This window comes from Apodemus sylvaticus, chromosome 12 (assembly GCF_947179515.1).
Source record: "Apodemus sylvaticus chromosome 12, mApoSyl1.1, whole genome shotgun sequence".
Lineage (NCBI taxonomy): Eukaryota > Metazoa > Chordata > Mammalia > Rodentia > Muridae > Apodemus > Apodemus sylvaticus.
This window is the reverse complement of record NC_067483.1, coordinates 92,340,186-92,354,240: the sequence shown is the minus strand read 5'-3', so window position 1 is coordinate 92,354,240 and position 14,055 is coordinate 92,340,186. Positions and strand designations below refer to the sequence as shown.

The following is a 14,055-nucleotide window of genomic DNA, read 5'->3' as shown; positions in this document are numbered from 1 at the left end:
ATGTGTGTATGTGTATATGTGTATATATGTATGTATATATGTGTGTTTATATGTGTAATATGTATATAACTATGTATACACACACACAAGGACAGATGGGGATCTAGTTTCAGTGTATTATAGGCGACTGTCCAGAGTCTGGGATGGCCTGTCCTAGGCTTTGTAAACAGAGGAGCATGTCATTTGCAAGTAGTGAATTTTGACAGCCTCTTTTCCTCTTTGCACATTTCTTGCTTTCTCTTGTGTTATTGTGTCACACTTGATTCTGTGTTCCCCAGAACTCTGAGATAAACATCCACATAAAAAGTAAGGTACATCCCATGGTATTTTACTACATAATACATAACCCTGGCTTTCCAAGAACTCCCCATGTAGATCAGACTGGCTGCCACCTCACAGATCCACCTGCCTCTGCCTGTCCAGCACTGTGAATTAAAGATGTGTGTGCTGCCACACCTGGAATGATAAATATAATGTGTGGAGGTTTTTTTCTCCAAAAAACTTACCCCAGCTGGGTGTGGTAGGTTATGCCTTCAATATCAGCATTCAGGAGGCCAGAGGTGAATGGGCCCACCTCTGTGAACCATCTGTTTCAGTTCCAAAACAGTCTGGTCTACAAAGTGAGTTCTACGGCAGCCAGAGCTACATGGTGAGACCCTGTCTCTAAAAACCAAAAGAACAAAAAACCCCACTGCATCCTCCCTCTCTTCTTTCCTTTCCTTCCTTCCTCCCTCCCTTCCTTCCTTTCTTTCTTTCTTATGGTTTTTCTAGACATAAGTGGACAGCATCCAGTAGCTATGAAAGATGCACAAATAGAATATGAAGTGAAGAAAATATAAAACTCCTGAGTCTTTCTGGGAAGCCATCTCCTCTGAAAGTGGTAACAAGTTTCTACAGAAAAAAGTAAAACTAGACAAAGAAGAAGAAGATGATGATGATGATAGCGATGATGAAGAAACAAACTGAAGGAAAAACTCCAGTGAAGAATCTGTATGAGACGCTCCAGAAAAAAAAAAAGTAGAGAAATCAAACAAGAATGGCAAAGACTTCAAAACCATCAACACAAGATCAAAAGGGCAACAATGTGCAAAAACTTAAGACACCACACCAATAAGACCTCACTCTGCAGAAGGCATTAAAGCAAAAAATGTAAACAAGTATAGAAAAAGGTGTTTCTCATCCCAAAGTGGAAGCCACGGTCATTAACTGCGTGAAGAACTGCTTCCGGATAGCCGAGCAGGAGGCTATTGGAGATCTCTGGCCTGGAGGAAGAAAATGGTTTAAACAGTTGGAAATTGGCTGGAGAGATGACTCAGTGGCTAAGAGCATACGCTGTTCCTTGAGAGGACCAGAGATGGATTTCTAGAAGCCACATCACGTGTCTGTAACTATAGCACCAGGCCAGAGACTCTGTACATACTTATGCATAATTAAAAATAGTCATATTTTTAAAAAATGAATCATGCCGGGCAGTGGTGGCACACGCCTTTAATCCCAGCACTCAGGAGGATTTCTGAGTTCAAGGCCAGCCTGGTCTACAGAGTGAGTTCCAGAACAGCCAGGACTACACAGAGAAACCGTGTCTTGAAAAACCAAACCAAAACAAAACAAAAAACCAACAACCTTTTTAAAAAACAAAATGTTGTCATGTCATTACAATGTTTAGGAAGCAATTTAATGTAAGAAGACTTGGTTTGGAAACAACAAAGAGGGGTTGAGAGATGGCTCAGTGGTTAAGAGCACTGACTGCTCTTCCAAAGGTCCTGAGTTCAATTCCCAGCAACCACCTGGTGGCTCACAACCATCTGTAATGGAACCTGATACCCTCTTCTGGAGTGTCTGAAGACAGCTACAGTGTACTTACATATAATAAATAAATAAATCTTTTAAAGAGAGAGAGACAGAGAGAGAGAGAGAAAGAGAGAGAGAAGAAAACAACAAAGAAACCAGTTTTACTTCCTTTCTGTAAGAATCTATCTCCTCTCTCCAGAGTGAGACCCCACACACACACACACACACACACACTGTGTTTGATAGCTGTTGTCCAGGTTCCACAGGTTCCACTGCCAAGAACACGTGCTGTCTAAACTCCTGCTCAGCTTTCCAGGATGGACCCCACCCTTGGCTTAGTTGTAAGTATGTATGGAATGTTTTGATAGGAGACTGAAATGCAGTAGTCAGGCATGGAAACAGTGGGAAAACAAAAATATATGTGAAATAAAGTCAGCATTTTAACATTTACTTAGATATTGTGCTTCTTACTTGTGTTTGAGACAGGGCATCACGTAGGCCAGGCTGTCCTCGGACTCGCTGTAGCCAAGAATGACCTGGAACCCCTAATCCTTCTGCCTCCACTTCCTAGGTTCTGAGATTACAAGCACATGCCACCTTGCTGGGGCTTCTGTGGCGCGGCAGATGGAGCCCAGAACTTCTTGCATGCTAAGCAAGCATTCTTCCAACTGAGTTACATCCTCAGGCCTAAATGTAATATTTTCATAACCATGTCACCACATCTTCGCCAGCACCGAGGAATCTTCACGGTCAATACCATCTCTACCTTTTGTTTGCTTTGTTTTGTAGCCTTGGCTATCCTGGAACTTGCTCGGTCGAGCAGGATAGCCTTGAACTCAGAGGTCTGCCTGCCTCAGCCTCCCAAGTGCAGGGATTAAAGGTGTGTGTCACCATGCCCGGTCAATTTTAAGTGCCCGCACCTGTAGTAGGTCTGTTGTTTGGAGTCTGTTCTCAGTACAGCCCAACTTGCCTACCCTGAGCTCTGGCTTCTACTGCAGGGTTCTCTGGAAAGTCTTATGTCTGCGCCCGTAATCCTAGACCCCACCGCTTGGGTGTGCTGCGACCTCTGGTTCCCGGAGCGCACCGGGCCGGGGCGGTCCGCAGCAGGAGCGGGGCGGGGCGCGGAGCAAAGGTTGCCTCATAGCCCGGGCCGTTCTCCGCAGCTCCGCGGCATCATGACGGTGGGCGCCCGACTCCGAAGCAAGGCGGCGAGCACCTTGGTGGGCCGGGGGCCCCTGGGGAGATCGCGCCGCGCCGGTGACGAGGAGACAGATGCCATCGTCGAGCACCTGGAGGGAGAAGACGAGGACCCCGTGAGCCCCGACTGTGAGCGCGAAGAGGGCGGACGGCGCGCGGGGACCCCGAGCGCACGCAGGGTGCACCTGGCTGCGCTGCCCGAGCGCTACGAGTGCCTGGAGGAGCCCGCGCCAGGCGACAAGCCCAAGAAGAGGTACCGGCGAAAACTGAAGAAGTACGGCAAGGTAGGTCTCCACGGTCCGACCGCCCTGATCCAGACAGAACCTGGAGTTGCCGGCGTCCCTGCTACTCCGGGACTGTCACTAAGAGGGTGTAGCAGAGCGCGCAGGCTTAGGAGGGCCCCTTGCTCCCAGCTGGAGCTGGTAGGAATGCTGAAGCCATGGTGAGGTTAGTTCACTTGAGCCCTGGACCCAACTGCAAAGTTGCAGTCCAGGTCCGTCGATTTCCCACACTCTCTCGGGGGCACCGGTCACAGGAGAACGTTAGGGGATTCAGTCCTAGACCCAGGGTTAACGCGCAGGGCCTGCTAACTCAGCCAGTACTTACCTAGAACCTGTTGCCCCTCCCCCTTCTCTAATCAACTATCTCTGCGCCCCGGAACTTCAGTTCTACCAGACTTTTTACTTTGGTGGGAGAGCAGAGGAAGGATGGATGGGAAACGGAATGAGTTTCATTTTCAGAGCAATCGGTTCTGGGTTCTAGGTGCCCGTGCCTGGGAGAAGCAGCTGCTCTCTTGACCTAGGCAAGGCTAGGGAGGGAGGTGGGGTGGAGGGGAATCCCAAAACTCATTGATTGTGTGTGTCCTGACCAAAGTCCTGTAGACTCTCCGGAATTACTGTCCAGTTATCAGTGACCTTTGTCATACCTGAGACACTCGGTCCCTTGCCAGGGTTAGTTTATCATTCTGAATGATATGCCTTCCTCACAAACAGGCCACGATAAAACACATTGTGGAAGTGAAGTAGGACTTTTGGGGGCAAGGAAGCCATCTGAAAGTGAACAGATGACACAGGTTCCTTAGTTGGTGGCTGGCATTTAGGGACGTTTTGGGGGTAGCCACTCTGGGCCAGGCATTGTGCATACACAGGAAGTGCAAATAGGATTCCTAACCGCGGATGGGGAGAGTCCCAAGCCCCCCAGGGAGCGGTAGCAGAGCTGGGGCGCCCTGATCCCTCGCTTCATAGCAGAGTATTAGTGATTACTCATCTGGGTGAGGCAAGTAATGTCACATCGCCCTGACACGGGCTCTGGGCCGGAGAGGAGACAAGGCATGAAGTCAAAGCTAGGAAACCCCTGTAATCCCAGGTGCTCTGTAGAGTGGGGCAGGATGATTGGATAATACAGGGCCAGCCTAGGCTATATGACAAGATCCTATTATAAAGGGCTTACCCTGTCTGGAACTGAGGCACCAGACCCCACTCATCAGGACGGCTATTCTAAAAGAGACTAAGTTGGTCGGCCGGCAGTGGTACACACCTTAAATCCCAGCACTGGGGAGGCAGAAGCAGCCTGATCTCTGACAGCAAGTTCTGGGACAGCCAGGGCTACAAGGAGAAACCTCTTTTTGTTTGTTTGTTTGTTTGTTTGTTTGTTTTGTTTTGTTGGATTTGGCTTTTTTAAGATAGGGTTTCTCTATAAAGCCCTGGCTCTATAATCCGCCTGCCTCTGCCTCCCACAGTGCTGGGATTGCAGGCATGCACCACCACCGCCCAGCAAGAAACCCTTTATAAACAAATACACAAATGACATAGAAGACTGGGCTAGGGGTGTGGCTCAGTGGTCCGGTGCTGGCCTAGCATGTCTGAAGTCCTGGTTGGAGCTCCAGGGGTATATAAACTAGTTATGGTGGATCACACTTGTAATCCCAGCGTTTTGTAAGTGGAGACAAGATCAGAGCTCAAGATCTGGCTCTGTGGTAAGGGTGCTCATAGACAGACCTAATCACCTGAGTTCAATCCCCAGAACCTTCCAAAACTGACTCCCAGAAGCTGCACTTGACCATATGCACCTTGTAGCACATGTGCACACATGTGCATGCACACCAAATGCATTCAATGAATGTAACTTAGAATATTTGGAAAAATATTGGTTGTGTACACACCTGTAATCCCAGCCCTTAGGAGGCAGATGTAGGTGTTTCTCTGAGTTTGAGGCTAGCCTGGCATACAAAGTGAGTTCCAAGAGAGTCAGGGCTATACAGAGAAACCCTCTCTCAAAAATAAATAAATAAAACAAAATTTGTAAAAAAAAAAAAAAAAAGTTCAAAGTAATTTTTGTTACCCTAGAGAGTTCCTAGGCTATATAAGACCCTCACTTTAAAACAAAAACTAAAATCTAAAAACAGCTACCCAAGTGAATACTCTTTTATTTTAGTTTTTCGTGTGTATGGGTGTTTTACCTTCATAAATGTTTGTGAACTAAATGGTTTTACAGAATTATCACCAATGGCCAAAAGGTGAAAATGATATCAGTGAACAGATGGACCAATATGGGTGAGACACACCATGGACATTCACTGTGGACTTTCAATAGTCATAAGAAACTATTATGTTAGCTGCTGCCACGTGCCTCAACATGGTGTTAAGAAAGCTAGACCTGGCCGGGCGTGGTGGTGCATGCCTGTAATCCCAGCACTTGGGAGGCAGAGGCAGGGGAATTTCTGAGTTTGAGGCCAGCCTGGTCTACAGAATGAGTTCCAGGACGGCCAGGGCTATACAGAGAAACCCTGTCTTGAAAAACCAAAAAAAAAAAGCTAGACCCATGGGAGATATAGATATAGATGTAGATGTAGATATAGATATAGATGGTTTCCATGATTGCCTTTATATGAACTAGAAAAATCTAGGCTGGAAGAAGCTTGGTGGTTTTAGGCACTGGGCAGGGGCAGAGAGAGGTCTGCTGCTGTGTCTATGGTTTCTGTCAGGGATGAGAATGTTTGGAAAGTCAACAGAACCTTATAACATCTCGGGGCCACTGGCAGTTTCACTTTATAAAATCATTTATTTAAATATGTATATGGGTGTTTGGCCTACATGTGTGTCTGTGCCACTCGTCTTATGTCCACAGAGACTGGAAGAGGGCATTGCTTCCCCTGGAACTGGAGTTTCATATGGTCTGAGCCACCATGTGGGTTCTGGGAATTCAACCAGGTCCTCTAGAAGGAGTAGTCAAACCTCTTAACTGCTGTGCCACCTATCTCTCCAGGAAACTGATTAATTTTTATGTTACATGAGTGTGTGTGTGCGTGCATAAGAAAGAGAGAGAGACAGAGACGGTCAGAGAGACAGATTTTGACAGGGGAAGGGTTTTTGGCTAAGATGGCGAGAAGGGAGCTGTGGGAAAGCTCTGGAATCCTATGCACTACCTCAGTAGACCCAAGAAGTCCAAATGAGATTGCAGCCCCAAGTGAGGAGTCCAGAGGGTCAGCTTGGCCACCACTTTCTCAGGCAAGCTGGGAGAGAGGGTGCCAGGCTTCAACCAAAAGGAAGAAAATCAAGGAACCCCCTTTTCTGCAAAGCCATAAGGACAGCCAAGGCTCCTGCACAAGATGGGAGGTGATCTGTCCTTGGTTGCCAGGTAAAGCTTTCTTTTAAAAATGAATAGCTCCAGTTATTAGCTGTTATGGAATGTGTTTTTAGTTCCCATTCCTGTTAACTTCTCAGATCCTTCACACAAGCCCTTTCCTGCTTCTATTTAAGGAAAGTTGTTGGCTTTTTGTGCTACATGAAAGAGCAGGCAGGCTCACCCCCTGCTGCCCCACCCACCCCCACCAGCATGGTCCTACCCAGGGGTCAGCCCTCTCTGCCCTGGGCCAGCCTTCTGGAAGCCTTTGTGCTTGGGCCTCTTGTAGAGACCAATGTTCCCAGTTGATTGTAAGGAAATAATTGCATTCCTACGGTGCACATATTACTGGTTAAATGCTATCTGCGGGGCACTGGGGAAAGGAAGAGTCCCTCCAGGAGGCTGGATAGCTGTTGCCTTCTTTATGTTCCATGCCTCAGCCCCCTCAGCAACCTCAAGAGGCTGGGGTTGGGCCCCCTCTGCAGTGAAGGAGACTGGAGTTGAAGAGACTGAGACTGCACAGTCAGACAGCCGAAGAGCTGGGAAGGAGGGGGAGGGAGGCTGGCTTGACCCCCTCCTCTGCAGATCTGTGGGCGAGAAGGATGGAACATGCCTCAGAACTTAGCTGAAAATCACAGCCTGGCCTTGCAGGCACCCTTGAGAGGCACGGGAGAAGTGTGGTAAGAAAAAGAACTAAGCCTTGTTAATCAGAAAGCTAAGAGCCGGTTGGGGGTAGAACAGAAAGCGTGGGCTAAGTTATGTAGGAGGACCAGGAAGGAGTTCAGAGTCAACCTGGCCTACAGAGTGAGTGGGACCCTCAAAAAAAAGGTGAACATTGGGGGTGGGGGAGCTAACGGTAGAACATTTCTTAGCAGGTACCAAGACCTAGCTTTGGGCACACCACAAAAAGGGAGGTGGGGGCAGAGTAGGAGAAATGTCCTCTTTAAAGTAGGGGCCAAGAGCAGGTCTACCAGAAGTATGAACTTCATGGCTGTCCAATGGCCTGTGATTCTGGGCTTGGCTTCCTTGAACTGTCTCCAATTCTTCCTCTATACTATCTGATAATGAGGGCTTCGGCTGAACATTGGCGCCACATGCCTTTAATCCCAGGAGGCAGAGGCAGGGGATCTCTAAATTCAAGGCCAGCCAGGGCTACACAGGGAGGGAGACCCTGTCCCAGCAGGGATTAGAGAGGACAAAGAATAACCAATCAACCTAACAACAACAACAACAAAGACACTGGCTTGGGGAAGTGCTTACTAGAGGAGCATGAGAACCCAGGCTTTAGTCCCCAGGACCCAGTAAAAAGCTGGACACAGTGGCGTACAGTTAGAATATAGTGCTGTGGTGATGACCACAGGCGGGTGGCTGGATAGGAGAATCTGGGAACTCAAATATAGAGGGAGATCCTGTCTCTATTAAATCAATAAGATGGAGAGTTACTTAAGAAGACAGTGGACATTGATGCCATCCCCCAACACACACCTTACCTTAGCAGTCAATATCCATGGTCAACAAATTAATCCATGTGGAAGTTCTAGGTACCAGAGCATCCGGCTGAGGTCCCTTTGAGGGGTGGGTTCTTATCTACCAGGATCTGTAGCTGACCACCTGCCTCAGGTTGGCACCAGACCTGCAAGCAGCCCAGTAGAAAGATTGACCTTTGTGACCAGACAGTGATGTCTGTGGAGAGATGGCTTCCTCTTCTAAATCAGAGGGACAAGGAGTCTCCAGCACCACTGGGAACTGGCTGCCATGTCCTCTGTAGTCATCCGGGCTGTTCCTTGATGGCTCTTTGCAGCTCCGAGGCCATCTTCCTCCCTTTCAAAGCCGGTAGTGTCCCACCACCATCACCCCTCACCCTGGTCTCCTCCTTCCCTCTCTTCCCTCCATCTTCTGCCCGACTCCCCCTGCATCCCTCTGATATGGATACTTACCAGGTAGAGTTACTCTTTGCCTAGTATTCAGGAGGCCCCAGGGACCTTCCCATCTCAAGAGCCTTAGCTGACTCATACTGCCAAAGTCCCTCCAGGGAGATACAGACACAGGCTCTGAAAGTAAGGTATGACTGGTGGGCTAGCCTGGCACTAAGTCCATTCCCTTGAATAGCACTGGTATGATAGTCAAGAGCTTCTTTGGTCTCTTCTTAAAGCTGTGGTTGACAGAGTTGCAGATAGTGAGCTACCTAACAGACCACCCCCCATTGTAAAGGGCAAGTGTTGGCTGTAATTGCTTCCCAGGGACATGGTACTTGTTTCAAACATGTAAAATTCTCCCACTGATTCTTTTCAACACCTCTCTTTCTCTCTCTTTCTCTTCCTCCCTCCCTCTCCCCAAAAGAGTAAAACAAATTGAACTCTACTGTTGCATTTTAAGTAATAATTACATTATTCATAAAACTCTCTCTTCCTCTTCCCCCTCCTTGAGAAATAGATAAAATAATGTTGAGAAGACATAGATGTACCAGTTTCTTCCAAAGCTCGTCATGACCTAGTAAGGAATGCAGGGAAAGACTCTCCACAGGCTGGGGTATCTTCAGGTACGAGACCGACATCCATGCTGTGGAAACCTCAGGACAGAACTGATAAGCAAGTCTGTGTGCTCTTTAGAAACTTCTAGCCAGACGTTGTGCTCACATCTATAATTTTAGCACTAAGCAAGCTGAGGCAGGAGGATCAACAGGAGCCAGCCTGGGCTACATGGTATGTTCCACACCAGCTCAGCCACTGGGTGAGATCCTTTCTCAAAATAATAAATGAATAAATAAATAAATAAAAAGATAAATATAAAAGGGAGATAAAAGTTTGCTGAGAAATAAGATGTGTGCCAGACTGCTATATTGCCACCACAAACCCAAGTTACTCTGTAGCAGAGAGAAGTCCTTGTTCTCTGGAAAGCTGACTGGGCTCTAACCCTGCCTGCAGAATTGCTAGCACCATCCCCAGTCCTTCCCTTGAAAAAACTCCTCGATCCTCTTTATCACATGAAAAGGCTACTACATATTCCCATTTTACAGACAAGGAAACTGAGGCCACGGAGCATTCAGAAAGGTATGGGACTGGAATTCACTCCTGACTGTGAGCACATAGTCACTTACAGACTGCCTTCATTAGACAGAGAAGGGTAGCATGGGGTGACAGCCTCGGGATCTGAAGCCAGATTTCTTTGGGGAGGATTCAGCTCTGCGCCATACTGCTGATCCCTTTAGGATGTAGCAGTCACCTGAGTTAGACTAACTTGCTTCATGCAAAGGAAAGACAGGAATTGTGGGGTATCAAAACATGGATACCCCGAACAGAGAGCTGAATGCATGAATCTGAGTTACTAGCATCTGAGAAACATTCCAAGTCTGAAGCGTTCTACACAGAGAGCAGTAGAGAAGCCAGGCTTGAGGAACAAAGACCTCAATGATTCAGACTATAAGAAGATCAAATCAACAGAGCATTTAGGAGGAGTATCTGTGGAGCAGGAGAGAACCAGGAGAAGGTGGGCTGCAGGATCACAGAGGGAACCACTGAGAACCTCGGGAGGGAGAAGACGGATCCCGCTGCAGGCCAGGCAACGTGGAGGTTGTAGGCATCCTGCACCAGGCAGTCCCTGGGTGGGTGTGGGGAACAGCCAGTATGCCAGGGAAGAAGTTTGGATTGAAGTCAGTCAGTGTCTGGTAGCTTTTTCACTTGGAGAGCAGAGACACTGGGCAGGAAAGAGTGTCAAGGTGACCCCTGGAGTGGTCCAGGCTAAGGGATGGGCTGACAGGAGGAAAAGGATGCTACTGGAGAAGAGAAAACAAGGAATGATGGAGTGGTAGCAAGAACAAGTGTGGGGGAAGATCAGAGAAGGCGGGCTGATTCCCCATGGTTACACTGGTGGTGGGGGCGGCGAGCAGGGAATGCCAGGCGCAGAGCGCTGGGCTTAGAGGCAATGGGTGAAGATGGACACATTTCCCAAGGATATGTAATTTAGGCAGGAAAGACCCCGGGCTCCGAGGTTGGGGCTGTATCCAAAAGAGAGATCAGCCTGCCTGGGCACGCGGGCTGGCTTCCCCAGGAAGCACTGGGTATCATGGTGCATCTTGTGATTGGGATCGGGGATCTTCAGTGGAACCAGGCTGTATATTTTGTATTCAGAAAAATCACAGGGCTGAAAGCTTGGTGTGAGGGAGACACCACTCTGGATGTCAAAGTCACCGAGAATGACAACAGAATTTAGAGGTGGGAAGAGGAATACTGTGGACCATAGTGCAGTAAATGTTGGTCATTAGTGGTCTCAAAATTTTGATGTGACTTCCTGAAAATGTCCCCTCTCCCAGCAGCGCCTTCATCAGGGAGGAACAGAAGGCAGAAAACACTGCTTGGTCTTTACCCTCAACAAATGGCAGATTGTTCTGGAAACATAAAAAGGCTTCCGGGTTACAAAAGTGTGGGTCAGACCGGAGTAGGGACTAGGTACATAGGAAGGACCAGCTGGGCTGTCTGACAACATGCCTGAAGGAAAATCCAACCCCGCCTATGATAGCCCTGGCCGTGGGGTGAGTCTTAGTTTAAAACAACAAAGGCGTTTTAGTTCTGGAGTTGGCAGCTTCCATTCTGTTTTTAAGAAGGTTTGCGAATTATCTGGAAATGTGCTGTGCTTGCACACACTGTGCAAGAAGTGCCTGTTGTGAGCAGGGGTCGGGACCTGAGACGCTACAGATGGGAAGACACTGGGTCTCCATAGTTAGCTGGATACACGAGGGTAAAGGATTCTCTGTGCGGGGCGCGATGATGCCTCACCTAACGTTTGCTTTTTCTCTTCCTGAAAATAGAATTTCGGCAAGGCCATCAGCAAAGGATGCCGGTACATTGTCATTGGCCTGCAAGGATTTGCCGCAGCGTACTCCGCCCCATTTGGAGTGGCCACCAGCGTGGTGTCCTTTGTGCGCTAACCAGAGCTGCAGGGGCAGGTGACACCAGAATGCTTCTGCCCAGGGGACAGTGTGAATCCACCAGCACTTCAGACCCAGACTCATGGGAACTCAGAAGAGGAACCCTGCTTCGTGTGCTATTGTTGGACTGGTTGACTTTGAGGCAGGAGCCGTCCCCGCTAACCCGCTGAGCCACTCTTCGGCTTGGGTGGATCCAGGAGTCAATTCTGCAGAGAATTAGGCCAATGCCAGGCTGGGGTTAGGATTAGTTTGCTTCCTGTGGTAGTTAGAGCCTTCCGGGGATACATGCAGGCAGGCTAATGGCAGGTCTGTGGACTGAGTCATGCAGAGAGTGGGTGAATTTGAGGGAGGAGGACCCAGACCTCTAATGTGATGGTTGCTAGTTTCTGAAAAGGTTAGGGAGCTGACAGCACTAGCCTTGGCCTTCCTTGATCCTTTCACTGAAGACAGCGAGGGAGCTGTTTGCTCCAGAAGTCTATCTCCCCCATCTCTTTTTTTCCACTCAGTCATTAATTATGGGTTTGGGAAGAAAGAAGGAAGGAAGCCATCTTTAGAGACCATGATGCTTTGTACCTCCTGTTCACAGCTGTGTGGGGACAATTGAAAGAAGATCAAAGTGTATCATTTTCACCCATCTATGTAAGGAGGGAGGGAGGTCAGGGTCAGAAGCACACTGGGTGTCTGCAGCAGGCGCTTCGAGCTGGAACCAGGGCCAGCCATTGTGTTCTGAGCTGGGACTCCTGCAGATGTGGCCACAACAGTCACAACTTAGGCAATAGCTGCCTAAGTCCCCACCCCCATTTGATTTAGGAGCGACAGAGAGAGACAGAGAGAGACAGAGAGAGACAGAGAGAGACAGAGAGAGACAGAGACAGACAGAGACAGACAGAGACAGAGAGAGACAGACAGAGAAACAGGCAGAGAAACAGAGTGACAGAAGAGAGAGACTCTGGATGAGAACTGACTTGTATATTTAGAGGAGGAATCAGTAAGTGATAGGTAGGCATGGCGAAAGAAGAAAAAGGCCAAGAAGGACATTGGAAAAGCAATGAAAGTTAGGAGCTACCATGCATGCTTGCAATGGGGATTTTCTCGGGAGGACTGAGCTAGGTGAGTGGGGGGGACCAGAGTCACCATGGTGACTGAGTTCATCCCTTTTAGGCCTGCATGTCACTTGGATTCAAAGATTAATGGAGGCAAGAGTCCCAGGTTTGACGCACACCGAGGATGGTAGACTACCATGGAATGCTGGGAGAGGTGGAGAAGAAACCCTTAAAGTTGTACTGGTGTGTGCCACAACTGTTTTTAAAGTACCTCACAGAGAGGTTCTTCTCTCTATGATCATTGGCTAACCCCAACAGCAGGCCAGGATTCCAACTTTGCTTTTAGAATATTCAAGATCCACTTGAATCAGACTGTTGGTCTGTTGGTCTGAGGCTTCCCGGGCCAACATACCTCACTCATTGAGTCTGACCATTAGGCACTGGTGGGTGGGTGGGGTGGGAAGATGGACAGAGGAACAGGCAGAGAGGACAGTGACAGTTGCCCATTTAGATCCAGTCCTGCTCTGAAGGCTCCTGCTGAATATGCCCGGTACCTAGAGCTGCAGGTTCTCACTTGTGACAGAGTGATGCTTGCTGGAGAGCCCTAGGATGGGAAATGGAAAGGTTAATAGGAGAAGGGGCCATATGCAGTTAGCTGCAAAGAGGCAGAAATGAGAGGCTTTGCAGCACACCCCCCTGCCAGGGCACCCCAGGGAGCCTACAGCTAAGCCCCAAGGAGCTCCCTGCCTTGGGCAGAATGCTGTTGGCTCCTTGGGGACCTGTCAACATGGCTTCCTTCCCTGGGAGTCTCTTCCTCTCCACCTCCCAAATTGTAAAAGCAGCCAAATAAAGCACATCTGGCTAGTGTCTCTCAAAATCTGGCTAAGAATTAACTCAAAATGTCCAAAGTCAAAAGTTATCACGTGCTGTCCTGGTACTAAGCCAGGTTTGCTGCAAGGTGGACTTCAGCCCCTGGAGCAGGGTGTGTGGTCACATCCCCCGAGTGGGACTCTCAGTTCTGTGAGCCCGGATCTTGGTTGTTTTGCTGGTTATTCTCTTGGGTTCAGCAGCAGGGCCCACACCCCACTGCAGCTGAGTTTAAGAGCTTAGCTTTCTCATTACTGGCTTTCAAACCCTTCCTCTGTATCCCTCCCTTGCCTTTGGTGTAAATAAAAGCCCCAGCTTGTCTGGTTTTGCTATGTAGAGAGCTGTGCCTTCCCTTGATCTGTCTCCTGAGGGAGCCGGGGCTCTGGCAGGACCTGGAAGTGTGGTGTAGTGGCTCCAGCACTCCCCCACCACTACCACTACCACACACCTACAGTGGCAAAGGCTACATTCTCTAGAATCCCTCAGAACAGGCTGGAGGGTGTGGAGGCACAGCTTTCCCATCCGTTACAAATGAAAATTTTCCAGAACCTTTGACTTCATTCCCGCAAGCTGAGAAGCCTCTGGTCTCTGTCTTGGTTGGGAGATGCCTTT

At 48.8% G+C, this 14,055-nt stretch overlaps 1 protein-coding gene across 1 annotated transcript; it reads left to right on the top strand.

The window, feature by feature from the left end:
* The first annotated feature begins 2,919 nt into the window (after window positions 1-2,919).
* On the top strand, window positions 2,920-13,779 carry C12H1orf115 (chromosome 12 C1orf115 homolog). The gene is made up of 2 exons (XM_052200793.1): window positions 2,920-3,272; window positions 11,414-13,779. The coding sequence occupies exons 1-2, from the start codon at window positions 2,967-2,969 to the stop codon at window positions 11,531-11,533; spliced, it is 426 nt and encodes a 141-aa protein (XP_052056753.1). The 5' UTR covers window positions 2,920-2,966; the 3' UTR covers window positions 11,534-13,779.
* Window positions 13,780-14,055: the final 276 nt, after the last annotated feature.